Source organism: Parus major, chromosome 1 (assembly GCF_001522545.3).
Source record: "Parus major isolate Abel chromosome 1, Parus_major1.1, whole genome shotgun sequence".
NCBI lineage: Eukaryota > Metazoa > Chordata > Aves > Passeriformes > Paridae > Parus > Parus major.
The window spans coordinates 72,551,905-72,576,143 of NC_031768.1; the positions used below are offsets into that span (position 1 = coordinate 72,551,905).

The window sequence follows — 24,239 nt, forward strand, 5'->3', positions numbered from 1 at the left end:
TAATCTCTATGATATTCACAATGATTTAACAACACACTGCACCCCAAGCAGTTACAGTGCTGTTACGACTTTCCTGTTCTCACCAAAGTGCTGGTAATTTGGAATTTAGACAAATTCCTATATATCATACCTTACTACCTAAATCACTGAACTCTGGCAGAATTTGTCTAACAACAAATTTACAACTTGAATGAATGTCAAAGAGGTACCATATTTCACAAAAACATTGCTCTTACACTTTCTTAAAAATCAGTACAACTGGATATTGAATCCAAGCACCTTTGAGGTGTTTTAAATCTAAATGATAAGGGTTTTGTTTGAAGACTTGTATTCACCTGAAAATTATGAACTAGCCTCCATCCAATGCTAGATGAAAAAATAAAAAAGAAACTGAAAAGTGATCACTAGAGGGTGGGCATCCCTGCAGGAGTATGATATGAGAAGATTTCACATATGACATCAGTTCCAATTCAGAGACATTTCTGTCCTCTCAGAACTTTGCTCCTGCTCAGGGATCCTCTGACACGTGGCCTTTGCAGATGTGCATGCACAACTTTTTACACAGACTATTGTAAACCTAACCACAATCACGAAGCTGTGAAAAAAGACTGCCAGGTTATTTTCAGCTGGATCAGCACAGCCCTGGAAGCACAAGGAGGAGGACAGCACAGGGCTACAGTGCAACCATGTCAATGCCTATGGTACAATGGGACCAGACTAAGCCAGAAGGCAACATGAGGACTGAAGTGCAAGAGGCAGACTCTTCTCACCTACAGCTACAAATTTTAAGTCTCTGAATCCTCTTATATTTTCACCCCCAGAAGAATGCACATAAAAAGCAACACCAGAGGGGAAACAATACTTGTCACACAACAGAAACTTTTGTTTCCTTTTTAAGGCTTGTGCTACATTTACTTTTAACGATCATTTATTAAATAAATAGCTGAACTACTGAAATCTATTCTCTGCACACATTTCCTCTTTGTCCTTTAGACATCTTCTTGTACCAAAGGTCTTCATCATATTTCCCATTAAGTCACCCATGGAGCTGCTTAGCTACTTGATGTGCTATTTGGCAAAACAGTAGTGCCAAAAGTGAAGCTGCATTTATTAAAGGCATAGCATTACATCCAAAATACTAGTTTTTATATAAATCTGCAAAGCATAGGAATTAAAATTGAACATGAGTATAGATAGAGCCTTAAGAACAGTGAGCATGAACTGGAAAACTAACAGGTAAGGAATAAGCAGCATCACAAAAATACCTGTTCCTGAATCTGAGACTGGCCCATGGCAAGAGGTATCAGGGTTCCTACAATAACGTGAAGGTGGCTCTCCAGAGCATCGCTGCAACACGTAACAGCTGTGTGGCACACATGATGCAGAAGGTCACAGCAGAGCGAAAAGCTGCGCACGGATATGTCCCTGACTATGGTGGGTCTGTCACAGGAAATGAAGTCAAATTAAAGAAATACAAATTGTCACTGTCTTGACCATCAGCATTTTATACATCAAGGAATAAAAAGGGAAAAGGAAAAAAAATGAGGACAAATTGATTCTAAACTTTAAAATTTATCAGCTCAATGGATCAGCTCTAAAGACGTAGCTCAGGAGACACAGACAAACTGAAATACAGTGAATTTGACTGATCATTTTAGAAAATGGATTAAAATCTTAAAAATATATAAAGCAAAAAGAAAAAAAAACCAACCAAACAAAAAAGTTTTAGATTATTATTTGTCAGGACAATCTTGACAGAAGCAGAACAAAATGGAAAACATGCTCTCTGAATCCTCCTCTATCTAAAATGACCATTAGTTTAAAAAAATTAGATTATAAAAGAACTATCTCCCATATAAATGAGATTATCTAGTCCAGCTTCCTCCCTGAAGTAGGGTCAGCTTCAAATTCAGATCAGGTTCTCAGGTTTTTGTGGAGGTGAATTCTGAGGTCCCTCTGAAAGGAAGCCTTGCTCTTCAGTGCATCAGCAGCCCTCACCACTGTTCAGTGTTCAACATAACAATAATAATGCCATAATAATGGCATTTACTATAAAATGCACACTTCTCTTTAACATCTCAGGATATGAAATGCTTCAAACCAGCCAAGGAATCAATTTGTACATGAACTCAGAAACGTGTAGGATAATAACTGCCTGAGAAATGCAAAGTTAAAGCTCAAGTAAGAAAATATCTGTCATCTTCTTATATAAAATGTAAAAATCCTACTGGTGAAGGACCTGTTTTGACCTGCTGAAGAACCAGTTTTCCCAATCTGAAAGCAAGCTATGATAACGTGTACCAATTCTCACTTTGCTATAGGTTTATTGGTGAAAATGTAAATGTCAACACTCTTAGTAATTCAACAAGTATATTTTATTTTACATGTGCTTACTTTGCACTTAAGTCCACATTCTGAATTTTTCTGCCAAATGTTTTAAATTCCTAAACACTCTGTCATCAAAATCTCCTAACACTGCTTATTTCTGCAATTTGACAGCCTATTATGGATACAAAACCTGCAGTATAGCAAACATTTATATACAAGGCTAGCATAAAAAACATTCCATATTTTATTAAGAGTTCTATGTTTAAATTCTGAAATTACAAAATAGCAACTTAATGTTTAATTTTAGCAATTTATAACTAATTTTCCAGATTAATTAACATCTTCTAGCAATATCAGAATGTAAGGTTACAGGAGCAAGGGAGCACTTGAGACAGGAAGAACTAGAGGTAATTTGTTTACCTGCTATTGATGTGGTGAATCAGGGTGTAAATTACATCTCGGAGGACAAAAGCCCAGGCTCCTCCTAAACTGTCTTTGATCTCTTTAAGCAGCAGACCAACAAACAAATGATAAATTATAAGAACTCTGTGTTTCTTATACATGTTTTTGGTGTCTGATGCATGCTTACATAGAGCTAGAAGGATTTTCTGGAATGAATCCTAAGAATGAATAAAATATGAGTAAAAAAATTATTCATAATGTCAATACAGATATCAAGAAAAAAACTTAAAAAACTTAAAACCTAACATGGGCAAAAAAGCTTCATTATTTTTATTACTTTAAACCAACAAAAGACCTACAGGGAAACCAATTCTCCAAACAGGACTATAAGCCATATACTTCGTCATTTTCCTTCCTTTATTTCCCCCCACATCAGAAATGCTATGCACATTTTTCAGAAAGCCAAATAGTTATGGCAATGTCTATCAGCAGAAAAACATCAGTGAATTTTTTCAGACATAATGTTCATGTGTGCAAGAATCACTATTTCACAGAACACAGCACTATAGGCTGCAACTGTTAAAACTGTAAACTTAAAAAACACTGGGCAGGTTGTGTAACATTTCAAAAACACTTCTTCCACTGGCTGGCAATATTAACTTTTACACTCACAAGATTTAGATAAAACATAGTTCTGAAAAGTTTTTTCCTATTTTTAGATTATTTATAGGTAGGCAAAGAAAGTTGTTGACAACATATGCAATAAAACAGCATAACATTAAACAGATACATTTCTAAGGAACAAAGTTAGAAGACAGTAGTAAGTTTATGATTTATTGCTGTATATTGCTGTTTATGATTTAAGGCTGCATAAATTCCTATGTCTTCATTTTTGCCTTTAAAAATGAAAATCAAGTGTCTAAAAATATCCCTGATTATAGAATTTTTCATAGTCTGTAAAAGTAAGCAAATTTTATATTTTAATTGTAGGCTGTATTTAGTTAAAATGGACCAAATATAATTATTTTAGAACATTCTTCAGACATGTGACAAATATGCCACATTCTAAACTGAGTCTGGTACAAAGAGATTTCCTCAACCTTTAAAATAATCCTACTCTATATGTATTATATAATACATATAATTACATAAGGTACTCAGTTATATGACATAGTATACATATATAATAAATAGAATATAATAAATATATGATATATAATTATATAATGCACATAACTCTGTCCCTGAATTTAGGACATCTTTCATTTCAGAAGGCAAACAATTTAATAGAAAAGGGTTTAATTAAGGTTGTTTATTTTCCTCACATAGAAATGATGAAAATGTCTAATTTAACTGAAGGGTAGCCATAATCAAAATTTTGCATTCTACAGGAAAAGAAAATAATCATAACATACTTACTGGACTTCTAGAAAGAACTGCTACAATACTTTTTAATTTGCTTTTATGACAGCTGCTAATATAGTCCAAGGTTGCCTTAATCACACAAGATGGAAAATGAGGTGGATTAGGAGCAGGATCCAGTTCCCTAAATGAATAAAAACGAGATTTACATTTTTCTTCTCAAAAATCAAACCACTTGTATTTAATACAGTAAGTCTTAATGAATAAACACATTAATTCCTAGAAAATATTTTCTGCTTTCACTAAGAAGTATCAAAAGCATCCAGAATAGTGACATGCATCTTATTTTGTAGCTGCTTGTTGCTCCTCTATGGTAGCTTTCAAAACTGTACTTTCTTAACATTCTTTTTTTTTTTTTTTTGAAAGATTATATTGTTAAAACCCCACACATTTTTCTCATCTAAGGTACTTAGTACAAAAATCTAATTACAATTCATGGGTAAATCATTTGCATTTTATAACTGTGGGAACAATCTGGTTGAGGAAAAATAGAGTAGTGAACTTTTCTGGGACCTCAAAAAGAAAAAAATGCATTATGGTAGTAAATAAGAGGGAATAATCTAAGTTTCACCACTCTTATTCTTACCATTTCCTTCTTAAAAAGAAGAGCTTTGTTTACAAGCAGACACCACAATTATGTTAAGAAATGGATATGTTAATAAACTCACTGCAAAAAAAAATCTTTAAAGAGTTCTTAAATTCTCAGCCATTTAACTTTTGGCAGATTTTCAGCGGGATGTTTTGGATTCTTTCAACTTACTATTTTTATAATAAAGGTATCTTTAAGAACTTTACAAAATGCAATGTTTTTCCAAAAAAGTTTGTATCTGAACATAAAAATCTGGAAAATTAGTATGCATATATGGATATTTTAGGACAACAACAAAGACTGAAAAGCTAATAAACATGAAGATATTTATGGCACTAGGCTATTTCTATTGATTAGGAATTCATTTATTTGGCATTGCTTAACCAATATCCTTACCAAAGACAAGAGTTGCCACTCCAAGAACCACTAAGATACAGTTTACTTTACCTCTCTGTGACTTCTAGTTATTAAAGACCATTAAAAGAATGGCTTTAATTTAGAGACTTAATCCTGACCCATCTAAACTGGCAATGCCACAACAGTCCAGCTCAACAGTACAACAGCACTCCCTTGCCCACTGCTCATTCCTTCCATTAGCTGCAGTATTACACAGCTTCTCCTTCTTGATCTTGGGGAGTAACTACTGAGAAGGTATGACTATGAGGTATCATTACTAGTAACAATGAACCCTCCCAGCTTCAGGGTTACCTATTCTCATGCCTGTGAAAGGCATATTTTATTGCACACTGCTACACAAACACATTCAGCATTTAGAAAAATTTACAAGTACATACCTTACATATTTGCTTAGGTGAGACCCTTCTTCAATTGTGGTAGCCGCTGGTTCATGTAAGGTCATCAACAGTTCAACCACAATCTCTGGCAAGTTACTATGAGATAAACTGTCCATTTGCTACAAGAAGAAAAACAGCATTTTAATTAGAAAAGGTATTTCAGCCAGAATGATTTCGTTGGATTCTGAGAAAGATTACTTCTTGTCTAGATTCTCTACTTGTTCCATCATCCATGGCATGCAATTAATTCATAAATTAAGCCTGGTTAAGCTACTCTATGGCAGCCACAGGTAGAACAATCTGCTTTTCTACAGTATACAGAAAAAAAAAAAAAAAAAGTTTCATTTTACTACTCATTCTGAACACAGAGTCTGCCTCTGGAGAAGATGGTTCCTTATAAAGTATTAACAAAATATTTTAAGAGGAAAATGTGACAGATATATGACAAAGAAACTCAGGGTTGTACAATGAATGGTAAAAAAAGTTCATTGCATTATGAAAAAAATTATACTTCAGTCAACTGTCTGCCTGAAAGTTTCTACTGCATAACTGAAATCCTTGGAATTTCATAATTGAAATCCTTGGGATAAAAATTTGGCTGGTTTGAACTTTATAAAATACTACTTTTGCACCTGTAAATTTGAACTATTTACATAATATACAAATGTTTCTATCTGGTCTGTTAAACACCACACAACCCAATTCACACATTTTAAATGGATACCTGCTTTCCTAAGCAGCTCTCATCCTTGAGCATGTCGTAGACTTTAGAAGCCATTTCTCTTTGTTCTGCTACTTCACCCTTTCCATGGCTTTGATAAGCAAAGTATGGGAGGATATTGACAAGTAACTTTGGGAAACAGTCTGCCAGAACTTCCCTCCAGTCTTTGTCAATCTTGTTGGCAAGTGATTTCACATCTTCAAACTGACTTCTAATCACCAGGTGTGGAACCAAAACTTTGTAACAAGACCTACATGTAGTAAATACATTTCCAAAATGTCCTTAAATTACTTTTTAAAAAGACCTTGAGCATCATATAGTAAATACCATACCTCTACTGTACAACTAAACTTACAATCATTGTTTAGCTACTGCTACACAAAAAAAAAAAAAAATCCTACCTGCATAAATATAATACATGTGATGCTTGGAATACATTTCAAAAGTTCCTCAACACATCACCTTACAAGAAAATCCTGATGCATTACGACATTTAGCAGTTTGAGACCCTGTGTCATAACTGTACATAAAATCTAAATAATACTTTCTTCATATAGCAAACTTACCTGTAGAACTCCTCAAGGCTAGTATAGTTCAGAAGAACATAAGGAAAAGCAGACAGGCTATATCCACTGTCATTCATTTTCAGCCACTCCATCACCAAATAGTCTAAATGTGACGTCATGAAGTCTTCTATACTTTTATAGCCAAAAATGTCAGACACTTTTTTCAAAACCTGAAATGCATGGATTAAGATTGCAAAAATAGCACAGAGAGTACATGGTATTATGGCAAACCAACAGTATCACACCTCCATGTGTACTCCCCAGACTTTTGATGAATATTTGTATAACTCAGACCCTGTTTAGCATAAGCCATTTTATTATTTGTATTGCCATATCTCAGAAGAGTGCAATGAAGGAACTACAACTAACCCATATGAGTTAAGAAAGAATGGCCAGTACCCATTTTGCAGGGTACAGACTGTGTGCAAAAACAGGAAGCAGTGAACAGAAAGAAAGGATAAAAAAGAACACGTGCACTTAAAAAATTACTGGCATGAAAGGCTGAAGTACAAACAGTAATCATTTCAGTACACCCTTGTGAACTTCAAAACAGAATTCCACAGACACATACCATCTTCCAATACACTGCATTTCCACTGGGTAAAATGATTTTTTTAAATGAGATCTGCAATATTCAATGTATAGAAGTCTGTTTGTATTTCAGATCTGTGCTTTGAACACACAAGATTTACCATTAAAATTGCCTTTCATTATTTCATTATTTCTATGTAAGTCATTAAATACAAAGACAAATTAATTCCGTTATGTAAGTAGAACCTCAGTCATACCTTTACAATATTTAACAAATTTCAATACCGAGGAGAACATATTGTAGTCTTCCAATCTTAACCTAACCTTAATTTATAACCTAAATATCAAATGCAATGTCAGACTTGCCTTTTTCACAAGGTCAGGCTCTAATCCATTCTCTTTCACAGACTGGCAAATAGCAAATAGAGCTTGCTTTTCACAGACTGGGCTGCAGCACAGCACCATGGTTATAAGCATCAGCAAAACTGCTTTTCCATTACTCTGCTTGTCCAAAAGATCTTCAGGACTTCCATCACCCCTGACCTTCAACAAAAAATTATGAAGACCTTGAGCAAATATACTGTTAAAGCAATTTCCTAGTTAATAAATCAGCATCAATAATTTAAAATTAACTGACATACACACTGCTGAAGAAGTCAAGTCTCCTTTTTTTTACTCCTTGATGCATATAGGGAAGAACTGCCTTGCCATTTAAATACTGTTATCCCTTTATTGAGGCATTTTGTTGACAAGTGATGAGTTTAAATAAAAGTTCCAAGAAAGTGCAATGAAAGGGGAGAAGCTAACAGAAACCACTATGCTGAGGGGACAGAACAAGGACTCAAAGCAACACAGAAACCAGACGATGACAAAGAGCTGGAAGTGACAGTACAGAGGGATGAAAGATGACAGAGATGAGGTCTCAGCAGCAAGGCCAGGCTACAACACAGCAGACAAAAGGAAGAGAGTTGACCTGCATGTAGGTAATGGCATGACAGAAAAAAAAGGGGAAAATGTAGATGAAGTAGACAACTTAGCATGGTAGCAAGGAAGGAGGAAAAGTGAAAGATACTAGAAGAAAAATTAAAGAAATTGCACAGTACTACACCACACCACTGTATCTCCAGCCCTTGCACTGAAGTGTAACTTTTCCTTCATTTCAAGCTTCTTCTGGATAGCTAGAATTTCTAAGCAAATCTCAGTTTTGTGAAAAACACTGCTCTAATACCACTGGAAACATGATCTTTCTAAAATTCACAAATCTGTTTATATGCTGTGTAAACATATAATTTAATTTACTTTGCCCGTTATTATTTATATGTTTTCTAGATTATTAAGGCTACATTCTCTTATGATTCTTAAGTGTTACAGCACTGAACCTGCAACAAATAGTATGATACAAGTCTGAAACACACAGTTTACAAATTTACTAACTTCTAATGTGGGCAAAACTGTGAGTGACTGGATATGAAAGGAATTTCCTGATTATCACCTTGTTTCACCAGCTCATATTACCAGATGTCCAAAAATATTAACGTTTCCAGAAAACTAAACATGATCATGGTGAAGGTAATGTTATTCAAAAGATCAAAACTAGGCAAAACTAATGACTAGATGTTGGTACCAGTTTGCTCATTCCTTCCTGAACTCTTAGGTATGCATTCTCAAAAGCCTTTTGCTGGAGCTTCAGGGGAAGAGGTCTTGACATTCCAGAAGAATCTCTCTGTTTCACATCTTGAAACAAACTTTTGAAAAAAAAGAACAATAATTAGCATAACATTACAAAATTACCATATATTTTTCCTATCAGTAAGATTCTGGTTTTCTGAATAAAATTATTTTTGTCTTAATTGCCTTATATAGATTTTTCTTTATTTTCTTGTAGAGTAGTATCTCTCTATCTATTGATCTCTCACATCACAGAATAATTGAAATGCACACAAAGTTTGAACAACAAAATTTGGTAGGCTTTTATATTCTGTCAAGACTGGAGTTCCAGAAGTATTGAAAAGAGCAGCTAGGCAGTAGCAGATGTGACAACCAGTTCATTGAAATGAAGCATTATTCTTACAAACAGAAAAAATATCTACATTATCACCTGGTAATTGACTTTGCAGCAAGAATGCGAACTTGATGGTGACTGTCTGCAAGGAAACGTGGGAAAGCATCACTCACAGGTAGATCTTCATTTTTCACATTAAGGATTGCCCACTTGCAATGGGGATCAACCTGAAGAAAATTAATATTGTGATTTAAAATGTGCAGAAGATACACTGCAATACACAAAAGATGTTTAGACACTGTTTTTAAGTACATCTTAAATAAATATTCAGCATGCAAATGAATGTCAGAAAATCTGGGATTACCTCAAGCAGGGCTTTCATGCAATTTAAAAGGGCCACTCTTACTGATGCTGTGCATTTCCCTCCTTGAGATAAATGCCTAAAACAAGGAACACTCAATTAATGGAAAAAGTTGCCCACAATTTTGAGAAACAGTGCAGCAAGTTAGTTTCTGCTGCTCACAGTTGACTCTTTTGTTCTCCATGGGCATGTTTGGGAGGATTTGACATTTTTATTGGTAATTGCAAATAACATTCTTTTTGGGTTGATGAAATTACCCCATGTCATAACAACTGATGAAATTCAGCATCAAATCAGTCTTTGTGTATATACAGCAGTGTAGTGTTTATTATTCTGGTAGTATCTTAAGGATTAATTTTTTTGTTACAAATACAGCATGACACAGAAAATCTGAGAAGTTAAATGCTGCATAAAGATTCCACAGTACATACAAACAGCAAGACACACAATAGCACTACAGTCTTCTTACTGATAGCAAAGATAAAAACTAAAAATCAGCAATTTTATGTACAACAGACTCCTGCATTAAGTAACATACCAAAAGGCTCCAACAACTGTCAAAAACTGTCCTTTGGCATTCCCTGCCTCTTCAGCATGTTCATTGAACTGGGCCAACCCTACTGCTATAGGGAGCAAATCATTTAGGATTACTTTACAAACTTCTTGATCTCGACGATACAAAGAACACACAGCGCTGTAGAGAAAGAAAGAAAAAATATCTTGAAAAAGGCACCAAATCCCCTGGAAACAGATGTAGAACAGGCTGAATAGTTTTTTTCTTACGAAAGAGGCTTAAGAAGCATATCAACATCTACTGCAGGCAAGAGATGTTCTTCAGTAGGGAGCTCCTTCAACAGGATCAAGTACTGTGGAACAAAAAAACCCAAATGAATAAAAAACCCAAACAAAACCAAAATCGATAACAGTACTTAAGAAAATAAGTAGACAGAAAGAAAAACCAGGAAACTTTTTTGTTAAGTCTTACACAAAACCATGCAGGAAGACACATATCATCAGCTGTTGTATGTTAGACTGGTCATCTTTTCATGCAAACACCGTCACGTGGTAACACAGATCATCAAACTTTTAGTTTTGGCAGTATAAAATATTTCCTTTGTAAACTAAGCCACAGATACTGTTCTATTACATAGACTATTTCTAGTTCTTTAACAAATAAGTAATTATAAAGGCAAGATGTCTGCTTTTCCCAGCTCTTCATTTTCTGGCTTACAAATCTGAGCTGCTTTCCTCACTACAACACACTTCAAAAACACCAATTGTAGCCATTTTAAATGTTCCGAGGACTGATTACAGGAGTAAGACAATGTATAATCGAGAAGACTATGCAAATTTAGTAATAGTACAGTTACAGAAGTGGGTCTGCTGTAAAAAGCCCTCCTACTCACCATGTGCAGATGCAGTGGCTTAGTGCTGTCAAAGACACTGCCTTCAGTCAGCATTAACAGCCTCCTCCGAATATCAGAGGCTCGGAAGCTCAGTGTCTGAACTCGGACTGTAGTTACACAAATACATAAGAACCTCACAATTTCAAGGAGAAGTAAATCCTGCTTTGTCAACTGTTCTTCAGCTAATGGGCTCAAAGCACCTGGAAATAAAATTTTCACATAAGAAATGCTTCTCTAAGGATAACAGAAGAGGTGGTAACATTTTAGGTCTTTACGAAACTAATACAAGTTTTCAAAAGAGATAAGAGTGCCAGCAACCTTTATGTTCATTTGTTATTCAGCAGTTAGGGCATTTTAAGTAAGAATTTAAAACAAAAGGTAACATCAGTATTTTTATCTACTAACAGGAATAAACAGATTCATGCTCCTGTCTCTCTAAAGATCCAGATATAGTGGCAAGAATTATTAATCAGGAGAAAAATTAAATAGGCCTATTTTTAAAAGAATGAAACACCATCTAATGAGAGACAAGTATTCTGTACTCATATTTTCTAGTCTTTTCTTTGCCAAAACTTCTGACTCAGAAAAAGTTTGTGTCTCTTCTTGCATGATCTGATTTATAAAATTAAAAATAAACTACTTCTTTCCAAATGAGCTTGAACACTTCATTAATATCTTTAAAACACTGATGAAAATTATTATTGCTTAGGAAGAACCTGGTTCAACCGCTACCTGCTTCAACTGCTAATAAAGCTGCACAATTTTGTACCTCAGTAACTTTCAAGCAAAGAGGTATTTGCAAAAACAAGCTTTTCGAAGTAGTTTGGAGGTAGAGAAGACTTACCTGTTACAGTTTGTATGTCACCAGACTCATTTGTATCACTGATGTCAGCTACTGAATGATTATCAAACAAATCATCAGATGCCTGGTTATCTACCTCCATTATACTCTCCTCAGGATCATTCCTAAGATCCACTTCTCCCAGTACACTTGGCTTTCCAGTAACTGTCATCTGACAAAAACATCACAGCCTTTTAAACTTGGCTTTTAGGTGCAGAAAATACCACAGACATAGCACAAAGAGAGACACTGCAGTTTTCCAGTGAACTAGAACAGGTGAAGACAGTAAGGGTGACATAAAATTAATGAATTTCATCCTTTGTGATAAACCTGTTTTCTATACCTTGTCTGAACTGTTCTCTTTAGGACAGAAGCTTCCTCAGACAGATACTGATCTCTGTGTTTCAGATTCTGCCAAGGACAGTGTTAGTTTATAAAAAACACCTCTCTCTGTAAGACTCACAAATCTCTCACCATACTTAATAATTACAGAGAAATGAAAAGGAGGCATGGGACCTTCTGAGGGCAAACTAATTACTACTTTCCCTACCAGATGACATGTTTACACATGGCAAAACCCCCAGCTCTTCCTCATCTGAAAAGCAGGAATTTACCTACCGAGACCAGACTGCTGCACTCTGTGCCAAAGAGAAGTTTTAAGAATTGTGCTAAACACAGTGATGTGCCACACTTCCACTTTTTCCAGTGGGAAAGGAGTAATTCACAATTAGATTTAATACCCACATAATGAACACAAAAACCCCCACTCCTTTACAAGTGCATTAATGTTAACTGTCATGTGGTATAGAATTCTTTCGTATGTACTTCTACTGTAAAGTATTAAAAGCATGAAAAACAGCATCAATTTGTTTTTTGATGTGAGCTGGAATGATAACCTTGATCAAATGTTATCTATCTGCTCTTCTTTTTACCCAAGCCTGTATTCAAATGCTAAACAGAAATGTTTCCAGTTAGGAATTCTCTACAAAACTCAATGTAATTAAATTCATTTTTTTCAGTAATACATATTTTGTTTGGTTTGCCTCCAGATCATTGTGCTGTAAAAACAATCCTCTCACAGAAGAGCACTGCATTCAGAGACAGACATAATGTACTTACCAGATTGTTGCAAATATCTATCAGATCGTTCATAAATTTTGATGTTAACAAACGCAGGAATATATTAGAGAGCATCTTATTAGCACTGTTCTGTAAGGAAGCAAGATGTAAGAGATAGATGAATTAATTTTTTTGCAGTAATTGAAGGTATGATACTCAATTTCCTGTTCTCATTAATGAAGAAAGAAATTTAAACTCCTTTATAAATTTTACCTTGGTACAATTGCACAAACATTTTGTACACTGCATTATCAAAGTCCTCAGTGTGTTGATCTGGGTATCTTCATTTAGCTTGTTTTTAGACTGGGAAATGCTTTCTCCGGCATAATGCATCAGAGACTAGTAAAAATACAACACGAAAACCTCAGTGAAATGCCCTCATACACTGGCACCTACACGGTACACACACAAAGACAAAAGGAAATGGTTCTCATTCATATAGCTTTGATATTCAGTGTGCATCAATGAATCCACATCTTTTTCTGTGATTTTTGCTGTGCTTATTTTGCTCAAGAAGTGACAAAATCATGGCTTAGATGTCCTTGAAATACTAATATTTTCATCACAAAAGAAAAATACAGCACATCTCCATAAAGTGTAAGTTTTAGGTTTCTGTAATTAAGCAAGAAACCACCTCAGATAGTACTAATAATAAAAAAGAACGGCAATAGCTGTCTTCATACTGGTTTGAACCATCAAATATTCTTAAATTCCTGAATTAGACCTATAAATGAAAGGACTTGTTGTCCTCTAATTAGTCCTTTGTCTATGTGTCCATGACTTCCATTTTTTTGAAAGGTGCGACTCAGAAATGTATCAATATTTAGAATAATCTCCGCTGCAAAACTCACGTATTGGTGTACTGACAGAATTTCAGTGACTCCTCTCTTTCCTCAGCAGTAACATATTTAAACCTCTTTAAGATGCATTTTTCTGAGGAGATACCTGTGCTCTGAAAATGTGTCAATACGAACAGAATTCTATGAATTAATTTATATTCGATGCTTTATTTATGTTTTAATGGGTCCCAAATGCATTACTGCTTACCTTAGCATTCTGGAACAATGCTGACTTACAGGCATCCTCCTCTTTAAAAATACCAGTGTAGCAATAGCAACCCAGAACACCAACCAAGAGTTTGACACATCGGACAAGGTGTTCAGCAGCAACAACCTTAGACTAAATCAAATACACAGTATAAATACCAGCGGTTCATCACCACAAAATACAGAATCCATATACTTTGCCTTGGAAATAGATTGTTTGGGAGCACAAATGTAAGGATGTAACAACAATTTTTAACTTACCTTAGGACCACAACTGCTTAGAAGCTTTTCTGACATTGCTAAAAGGCAGTTCTCCAGTGTTTCCCTAAGATTTTCGTTGATGGCAAGTCTCAAACCAGTCACATTTTTATCGGCAACATTTACTGCAAAGCTGGTGAAAATATCCATTTCATCAAATGTAGTCTGCAGGTACAGCTCTTCAATATCAGAAAAATTATTTTCTTCTTTCCCTTGCTCATGTTGCTCACTTGAAGAAGAGACACAGTTTTTATATTAGCAGCCAGTATATAACTTACAAGACTTAAATACTATTATTTAAATGCAGGAAATATACAAGAGCAAAATAAAATATTTTATCTTTTTGTGCTTCCAAAGTCTGTTTGACCTTTACTTTCTGACATGACTTTCACTATGGAGTGGACAGTACCATTCTAGCTCTAACTGAACTGTTAGGAAACATGAAGCCTGCACACACATCATACATTCTCCTGCAGTTATGGAGCAGCATCTGCTTTGTGTTAGGATACCTAACCTCAGTCTACTACTTGACACAGCTGAAGCAGAAATCAACAAAGCCCCCAAAACTTGTATTTTTAAGTTCTAGCAGGTAAGTCTTATCTTGCATCAGAACAAGTTACACACATTTTAGTCTTATTAAGAGGAAACTGGATATAGTCCAAAGCATTGGTGAAAGATGCAGCAGCATTCCTACCTTAAGGGAATCACTATAATGACTAATTAAAAAACATACCATTTTGCATCATTTTGGAAAAAGACCATGGATGCTCTGCAGTTCTTCATTGTAAGGCTCACAAGAATTTTTTGTAATACAAGATGAGGATAATCACTGTAAAAAAGGAAATGTTTTCATATTTTCTTGTAATCAGACAAGCTCCTGGGATTCCTGAAGCACACCCAAACATTAACCAGAGTAACAGTGTATCTTCAAAGAAATTAAAGTTTTCACTGAAGATTTCTAATGCATACATCACATATCTGCTATGATATGGACAGATAACCAAATTATATCCCCAGAATGACATTCTAAAGGAAGCTCAAAAGCCCTACAGACTCTGCTTAAGCTTCAATATAACAGAATTCTACACTAATATAATACATTTTCCCTGCAGAATGTTTTGTTTTACAGGGTGAGCTTACATGTAAAATTATGTCACAAAAATTTTACCTGCAGAGCACAGGAGGCAACTCTGCACATTCTTCTATTTCTTCCTCCAAATAGCTGGACAGGAGCCATTTCATTGTTGCCTCCCTTAACACAGAACCCAGATTTCTTTCAGAACTATTCTGTTCCATTCCTATGTCCAAATTTTCCGGCACTGAATAGGCAGACATCACTAATGATAAACAACATACAGCAGAACTGCAACAAAAATGGAACAGGGGATTTGTGAGAAACCATGTGGTATTTGTTGGTAGGCACTCTAAAGCAAAGTCAGTATTTCTGCATGCACAGGAAGCATCAATTACATAAGAAGTTAACAAGCATGCACACTGGTCAACTCCTTAATTAAAATCTTTGCATTTTCATTTTTCTCGGCTGTTACACACATTTCCTACTTACCTTAAAGACTATGACAGATTATTTCAGAATAAAATTCAGAAGAAAACATACTTCTTAACTTCAAAAAATCAACATTTGTCTGTCAGTCAGATCTTTAAATTTTTAGTCCATTTTAAATTTTAGTATATTCTAAATGTGAAGATGCTTGCATCTTCTGCCCCTGCTTCTGGTCTTATTACGAACTTATGACAATTTTCAAGAGCTTAGAACACAAATGTGTGCAGTTTTTAAATAGAAATACAGTCACAAGAACAATAATATTGAGTAACACAGTGGTTTTGTTTGCACAGCAAAGAGGAATGTGACTCAGACACAAGACGCTACCCTTGATTCCATTTTACCTTGAAGGTTTGCATGCAGGTCCTGAAAATATCTTCCAGAGCTCTTTATCTGTTACAACAAGGTTTCCTTGAATCATAGCTCCAAGCAGCCCAAAGCTCTCCGCTTCAATCTGCTGAAGGCTTATGCTGCGAATGGTTAGAGTCCAGATCTTTGCCCAGGTTCTCTGGAGCTCCAGCTTGTGAGTACTTTTCAAATCAGTTTTCTGGTTTTGACACAAAGCTATCTCTGTGAGACACTTCAGCACGTATGGGGTCCTTTCTCCTCGGCGCTGCTGAGGCAGTAACTGGTGAAGGACACTGAGTAAGGCAGGCAGCTCACTGTTAGGAAGACTCATGGGATACTTTGATACTAGCTGACTTGTAATCTGTAACCTTGAAAACACAAAGTGAAGCAATTAATACCAAACACACAGAAATTTGCATTTTCAGAAGTAAATGAACAAATACTTCTTCAATTGCCATTTCTCATTTGTACTTCCAGTATTAAGCTGTTTTGTTGACTATCAAAGAGCAAAGATTTAGTATTTCTACCATTTTCACTTGTAAAATGAATCTAGCCTCACTATCATTAACAATTTCTTACAGTTCAGAGGTCCCTCATGGCAAACAAAATATCCCTCAGTCAAGGTCCAAGGTAAGAAGCCAAGCCTTGGAACAGTTTTCAGGACAGGGTACAGAAAACTGTGTGAACTAGTCCAAAATGGCCAAACTTATGGCTGCTGTACTATGACACAGCCAGCTTAAAACAACTTTCCAAATGCTCTGACAATCTAAGCTCACTGCTTAGATATACAATTACAGTATGTCCAGATATGCAACTTAGATGTACAACATATTCAGGAGAATGTTAAATGTACGAAGATGTCAGGAGTAATACTTTTTTCATGCAAGATATTATTACCAAGGTATGACATCAAAATCCTTCTGTGATCTTTGCATGTTGTCTCGAATGACCCCCCAGCCAAGCTCAATCCTCCTGCGCTTGTTTGGCACCGTGTCCTCACTGGTTCCTCTTTGTGAAACAGCGTATGACTGGGTAATTTCAAGGACTTTGGTATCCTCTGTAAAAACCTGTCATAAAGAAAAATTAAAAAGTATGTAAATAAAAAAAAAAAGCAGCAGTATTTACAAGAAAACTGAAATGCTTATAGCCTAACAAAAACCACTTGTGAAATACAGTATAATGCATTTCTAAACTGTACAGAACTAACATTGACAAAAGAACAGAAAACTGACAAAAGGCAGGAATACTTCAGCAAAACATACAGCTTACTAATTACACAGTCAATCTTATGTTCAAATAAAAGTGTTACCTGATGACAAATATCAGCCATTAATTCAATTAGATTTTCCTTTACAGCAACATTACGTGAGCCTGAAGAATACTTCCCTCTGCTACTGATAAGATTTATTTCGTTCACCAGCAGATCATACAGGTTATGTAAGATGCTTTGCCACTTTGTCAAGTCATATGCACCTGTACATGCAAAACCAATTAAAAGATAGCATGTATCACCCACTTGATACAATATGTAAACCTACGTAGACAATGCAAAATACAACCAAAATCTGAGTAAGGCACACAAAGTTCAACAAATGCAGACGTGAAAAGCAAATTCTGTAATGGAGAATGAATAAAGTAAAAATGGGGAAAAGTTAAGCTAGAACCTAATCAGCATATAAAAGTGGGATAGGAATTAAGTTTCTAATAAACAATTCTTCATCTAACTCTAAAGAATACAGTTAAAGGTAATGGGTAGATTTGTACAAAGTATAAAAAAAAATTATGCTAGAACTAAAATTGACCATGACAAACAAACATAATTACTGTAATTAGATATTTCTGTAGTAATCTCTGGGTTTAAATAGACCTGGTAAGACACCAACACATGTGACAATCAAACCAAATCTAAGTTATTTCCTTTCTCCAGAGGCTTTGTATTTTCATTTAGCAATTAAAAATTCCTTTTGATTAAAAGATGCCCCAACCTTTAAAGGACTTAACACAATTAATATGCTCTTAGTGGATACAACTTGAAAACTCCTTTTCACTTTCACTCAATATTTAATCCATAGCATAAAACTACTGACAAATAATCATCGCTATTGTTATTGTTTTTTGATTATTGTTTCCAAGACTCAGTACCAAACTTCAGAGCTGGCATAGTAGTTTAAACAATCACATGCAGCAATAAAAAAAAAAATATATATATATAAAAAAAGAAGCTTTTTATTGTACCTCTTCCCTGAGTTTTTGCACCCTTTGGATGATGAATATGAACTTGGAGACGAAATAACTCAATTATTGATTCTTTTAGTGAATCCTTTGGTCTATATTGAGTCCATATGTAAAGCACTGTAGGCAAAATTTCTTCCCCTACTTTACAAATCCGTATGCGACAGTTGTCAGCAAACTTGTTGCAGAAGATATTCATTGCTCCAACAATATGATCCAGGCCTGCAGTATTCTTCTCTTGCCTGTAACACAAACCTAACACTTGAACTTTCAAAAGAAATTATCTTATTTATTTTCTTAAGTATTGTTTAAATGTAAATACTAGCAAGTAACAACATTCAAAATAGTATTTGCCTAACAAATGCAGAAGTTATTAATATTTTAGAGAAGTTCCTTAATCGACATTCAAAGACAGAAGGAAATGTATCTGAAGATGTATTACCTGTTATTACTCAAGTCAAATACCAAATACTTAAAATGTTATTTTCTAGCATACAAAAGAGCACTTGCAACATACCTTGCAAACTGCATTGCTTTTGAAAAGAAGACAAGCATGTCAGAACACAACCCATCAGTTTGGAAGCAGTACCCTCTCATAAGTGTGTGAATTATCCTAGCCACTAAGACTCTGTTGATGTTCCCAGATGGTTTGAGGTATAAATGGCCATACAGGGTCAGCAACTCTGCAAATGTATTAAAAAAATACAAATAGAGGATTACATTAAAAAAATCTTGACACAAAATATTGCATTAAAGATACAGAGCACACCACTCTGTAGTCAACAGCTGAAATCCATGCTCTTACTGTCAACGGCAACAGATTCCTGATTTTATAAATAAAGAAATTACTTCTCTAATGTACCCCCAGAGTTATAAGTAAGCATTAAGGTGGAATCACTAGGAAAGGTTATAGTAACCTTTACAAAGACTATATACCCCTCCTTTAATAAAAGCAACTTGTTTCACTTAATGGATTAGTCTGACTTCCTCTAGATTTATAGCCTTCAGCCCTGCCTCACCTCAGTAACTGAATTCCACTGTGCTCCTTTATGATCTAATGTCAACATTTCCTCTGTCACACTTCCTGGTTTTGCCCATATGAGACTCAGCTAATTTCCATGTTCCTAAAGAAACTAACCACCACACAGTAAACCCCACTGGCTCCCCATACCTGTGCTCCCTTCAGTGACCTCAGCAGACCATGCATATGAGACCTGACTGTACAGAAGTACTTACGTTTCAGCAAGCAATAGACAAGCAGTATGCAGAAGGAAAAAAAACCCCAACAATTCCAAATCTTTGTTGCTTTGCTTATTTCAAGTGTAAGCCCTTCAAGGCTGACACTGCTTTACTCCATAAAAGAGTAAAAATTTTGTGTATTACCTTATACAACAGGGCATCAAACAAATCAAAATTTATCTAAAATGCTTTTATAAAATGAAAAGACATTTCTAAGTAGGCTCAAGAATGTTACCTGACCATTGCTGCTGGGATATCTCGCACCAGTATCTCCTTACTGAGAGGATATCCTTTAGGAGTATATTACTACAGTCAGAACCGTAAGCAGCACAGCTTGTTGGATCTCTTATAATTTCCATGACATAAATCAGAAGTTCCTGACATTTCAGCCTGGGTCCTCCTATATGGAGAAACAACGTGAGACTATTTAATTAAGCCAAATTCTACCAAATAAATCTGTAATTAATCATTTGTAAATGTTACTTAATTAAAAAACCAAAACAACAAAACCCCAAAACCTACAGTTCTGTAACAGTTCTATTAGGAAATATTTTCTTAAACTGTTTCTAAAATATAAATTACCAGTGGGAGAATATATCAGTTATAGATACAATGAGTAATTAGAAAAAGGCACTGTGAACATCAAAGAGGGCAGATAAAGAGCACAAATGACCAATTCACATGAAGATATTTAAATGGTAAACATCTGGAAGCAAGTAAGATGAATCCTACATTGATAGCTTAACTCAAAAATAATAATTCAAAGTTGAAAGCAAAGTACCAAACCAAACCAGTATCTCTATATGATAATGCATATGACTGACTTTTATTAGCACATCTGATGAAATATTTGACCAAGCTTCCAACTTCTTGTATCTTTTTCTGTCTGGTAGTTTGGGTTGAAGCAGATGCATTTGGTTTTGTCAGCTGCAAGTTTTTAAGTTCTTTCTGGAAATACTTCTGCAAGACACTTCAAAAATAAAAGAGGAATTAACCACAGATCTGCTCATTTATGACTGAAGGAAAATGCTGTTTTAGCCTAAAATGCCAGTATCTGTTCTTCTCACAATTCTAATTATCAATAACTAAAACCAACTGAAATAGACTACAGTCCAAGCATGATGAAAACATGAAAACAGTCTATAAAAGGAGATGCAAGTTTTAAAGATAACCTGGAAGCAACTTGGAGCAGGAACCAAACTTTCCCTTAAACTTTGCACAATGCTAAATATACCCGTTATAATTAGGCAAAAAAGCATTGCTAAGTCTTTCTATTTATGCTGCAACATTACGAAGCAAAATAATAAGATAATAATTATATTATTATAATAAATAAATTACAATAGTATAATATTATAACAATTATAATATTATAATATATAATTATATAATATATAAAAATATATAATAAATAATTATGTTATAATAATAAATAATGCTTTTATTGGGAATCCCTTCAAGTCCTATTTCTTTATCACTCAAATATAAAAGCATTTATTATATGGATTGTGTTTTAGACCTATGAATAAATTAAACTTTTCACTGTATTTGCTATAGATTTTCTGGCCTACTATTTGAATTCAGTGTAGAGGCTCTATTTTTGTATTCCTCCTGTGTTTTTCTAATATACTACTGTCTCTAAAGCAACATATAAAATTTATCGAGTACTTTTAATGAGACTTTTGGTACATCTGTGAAACAAAAACTATTCCAATGGTGTCCAACTAAAAAAACATAATGAAAAGCTGACAGAACACCATTCTACAAAAAGTAGTAATTCCCATGGACTTTTACCATGAAATTTTACACTGGTTGAAGCTGCTGCAAGAACTTACCACACTCATGCTTAGTCCAATCTTAAAGTACACCTGAAGCAGATTGTACCACGATCAGCCTCTACAAACATGACACAGTCCTTCTACTGTCTTGAGGAATTCAGCAACACAAGAAACTTTAACAAAGCTACCTATAATCCACATAAGAACTATACATTGACAATCAGAAGAATAATTTTCCATTAAAAAAAGCAACTATTATTTTTCTAAGGAACACCACCTCCCCAATTAATGATGAGTTTCCTGACAGTTTTCTGTAAGTGTTAAGTGTGGCACTTCTGGCTGTTTTAAACTTACTTCCTTTGGAGACCAGGTAAGTAATTACTTGCTTATAAGCTGACAAGAAGTCTAAATCAATATACAGAATGATAAGCATTAAAATAGGCCTAACAAACAAAAGCATGATGTCCTATTTAAGAAAACTGCGACCATTTACAAACAAAACCAAGAAACTACCTAAATACAGCATCCCAGTTGAGTTGCTTTCCTTGTTTAGAATCAGAATTCCGGTCCAGCTGGAGAACTGTTTCAGAATCACGGAGAAGTCGCTTTAAATTTTCAATTTCTTTCTGAAAATGTATTACAAGAAAAATATTTTTTTATGATTCCCTTCATTGCTATTTGAGGTACACCACCCAAAAGAAAACTTGTTACCCGTCGCTCCACAGCTTTCTCATTTTCAAGGCGACGACAACAAATGAGCAGATCGTGTAATGCAAGACTCATGGTTCAGCTTATAGAAGAGTCATTTGTATCTGCACACAGAAGAAATGGATAAAATAGTAATTATTGAACACACAGCCAAGTAAAAAAAGAAATGGGATTTCAGTATACTGAAAGTGCAGTATCAAACAGAACCACAATGTTCGATGTTTCACTGAAAAGCTCATTTGTGGCTGTGTCGGTCTTATTGGTTGCAAAATTTGAGCAGTTTCATATCAAGAGTGTAATATTTTCCCACAGACAAAAGTCACAGAATAACTGCAGAAAACCTCTTCACATAACTTTGACTTCCTTTCTATCAGTGCTAACTGATAGAAAGTGCTGAGTAGAGCTGGGCAGACAATTGGGAGTGCAATTATAGTAAGAATGACAGAGCTAAATACATTCGGGCAAGCAGCACTAAATTTCAGTGGCTCTCTTAACCTGATGCTACCAGGAGAAGGCAGCACTTGGAAAATGCTCTCTCACATTGTACATTTTCATAGGTATGCACTGTATCTATTGACAAATCTCCAAGGACTTAACATGTCAAAGGATGATTAAAGATCAATCATATGAAAAAACAACCTTTTCCTTCTGTGATTGCTTAAAATTATGCCTCTTCTTCTTTGACAGAGGTTGGAATTAGCTAGACTTTGCATTAAATGAAATGATGATGCTGCAGATCACAACCATGACAATGTATGTAACTTCCATGCATCTACTTTTACACCCTTAAAACCGACCCAAGAAAAACCTTGTTTGGAAAAGACAGATCACACAAGTTGGATGTAACTCCAAACATCTGCTGCTGCTGCTGTAATAAGCAAGGGAGAACAGGCATTCATGATGCACAGCATTGTATCTTGAGTGCTTACATGAGAATATGAAAAAAGCCATTTAAGTAAGTAAAACTTTAAAATATCTACTGTCTTAGCTGCATTTATTTCCTTTGGCTTCAATCAAGAACAGGCTGAGACTAAGTACGATCAGAGATTTGGTGACAGATAGATGGTATGAAAAGAAAAAAAAATTTAAGTGTGAAGGATGGCTATACTGTACAATTGCACTTAAATAAGTGTTCCTCTTTACTAACTTCAAGAACCATGGAATATCCTGAGTTGGAAGACACAAGGATTCCCGAAGTCCAATTCCTGGCCCTGTGCAGGACACAAGAATCACTCCATATGCCTGAAAGCGTTGTCCGAACAGCTCTTGCACTCTGGCAGGTTGGTGCTGTGAGCTCTTCCCTGAGGAGCCTATGCCAATGCTCAACCACTCCCTGTCCCTCTGGTGGTTGGGTACTGGAACAAAAAAACCCCAAACCAGCAGACTTGCTGCTTTTGCTGGAAACGAAAGAAACTTTCTGAACACCAGTGGTTTCTGAAGTGCTTGATGGAAAACTGGCAGCAGGGGTCGTCTGCTGTAGGGCCTAGGCCTCCAAGAAGGCAGCCCTCTCGTTTGTACTCATTGGTATTTCAACAGCCGCAACTGCAGCAGTGAAAAATTCCCAAGAATGAATCCACATACTCCTTCTCTTACTGATTACAGTTTTCCAACTACCGCATGACGGCCACCTTCCCCCGCTACACAAATGACACACGGGAAGCCAGGCGCACCGACCACCACGAATGGAGGAGAGTGGAGCTCCTGGGGTGCTGCGAAGTGTCCCAGCACAGGCGGACACGCAGCGCCGAGCAGCGGCTCCGCTCCCCGGCAACCCCGGGCCGCCGCCGCCCGCAGCCCGCGAGCCGCCCCTCAGCACCCGCAGCCAGGGCCGCGGCCGCCCCGCCCGGACCCGGCCCGGCCCCTCACCTCGGCCGGGGAGCACGCAGCCCCGCTCCCGGCGGCGCGGAGCGGAGCGGAGCGGGGCTCACGTGGGGAACTAGCGGCGGCGGGAGGACCTGGAAGCGGATTAGCGGCGGCGGTGGGTTCC

The 24,239-nt window shown here is 35.8% G+C and overlaps 1 protein-coding gene across 3 annotated transcripts in view; it reads right to left on the minus strand.

Moving 5' to 3' along the window:
* Window positions 1-24,200, minus strand: part of ATM (ATM serine/threonine kinase) — a 55,663-nt gene extending 31,463 nt beyond the window's left edge. For 2 of the 3 annotated variants that reach the window (XM_015621313.1, XM_015621307.3), the window contains exons 1-30: window positions 24,119-24,200; window positions 22,256-22,356; window positions 22,058-22,170; window positions 20,591-20,736; window positions 20,002-20,166; window positions 19,045-19,210; window positions 18,531-18,769; window positions 17,605-17,768; window positions 17,193-17,362; window positions 16,292-16,663; window positions 15,555-15,749; window positions 15,120-15,215; window positions 14,390-14,615; window positions 14,130-14,261; window positions 13,296-13,421; window positions 13,083-13,172; window positions 11,967-12,135; window positions 11,123-11,322; window positions 10,500-10,582; window positions 10,255-10,410; window positions 9,720-9,795; window positions 9,452-9,582; window positions 8,978-9,098; window positions 7,720-7,896; window positions 6,823-6,992; window positions 6,260-6,506; window positions 5,536-5,654; window positions 4,150-4,276; window positions 2,749-2,948; window positions 1,266-1,440 (exon numbers count right to left, since the gene is read on the minus strand). In XM_015621313.1, the coding sequence (XP_015476799.1) occupies window positions 1,266-1,440; window positions 2,749-2,948; window positions 4,150-4,276; window positions 5,536-5,654; window positions 6,260-6,506; window positions 6,823-6,992; window positions 7,720-7,896; window positions 8,978-9,098; window positions 9,452-9,582; window positions 9,720-9,795; window positions 10,255-10,410; window positions 10,500-10,582; window positions 11,123-11,322; window positions 11,967-12,135; window positions 13,083-13,172; window positions 13,296-13,421; window positions 14,130-14,261; window positions 14,390-14,615; window positions 15,120-15,215; window positions 15,555-15,749; window positions 16,292-16,663; window positions 17,193-17,362; window positions 17,605-17,768; window positions 18,531-18,769; window positions 19,045-19,210; window positions 20,002-20,166; window positions 20,591-20,736; window positions 22,058-22,170; window positions 22,256-22,327 (4,623 nt within the window). In that variant the 5' untranslated portion in view covers window positions 22,328-22,356; window positions 24,119-24,200. The remainder of the gene's footprint in view (window positions 1-1,265; window positions 1,441-2,748; window positions 2,949-4,149; window positions 4,277-5,535; window positions 5,655-6,259; window positions 6,507-6,822; window positions 6,993-7,719; window positions 7,897-8,977; window positions 9,099-9,451; window positions 9,583-9,719; window positions 9,796-10,254; window positions 10,411-10,499; window positions 10,583-11,122; window positions 11,323-11,966; window positions 12,136-13,082; window positions 13,173-13,295; window positions 13,422-14,129; window positions 14,262-14,389; window positions 14,616-15,119; window positions 15,216-15,554; window positions 15,750-16,291; window positions 16,664-17,192; window positions 17,363-17,604; window positions 17,769-18,530; window positions 18,770-19,044; window positions 19,211-20,001; window positions 20,167-20,590; window positions 20,737-22,057; window positions 22,171-22,255; window positions 22,357-24,118) is intronic. The other variant, XM_033515821.1, reaches the window with a different exon arrangement.
* Between the last annotated feature and the right edge of the window lie 39 nt (window positions 24,201-24,239).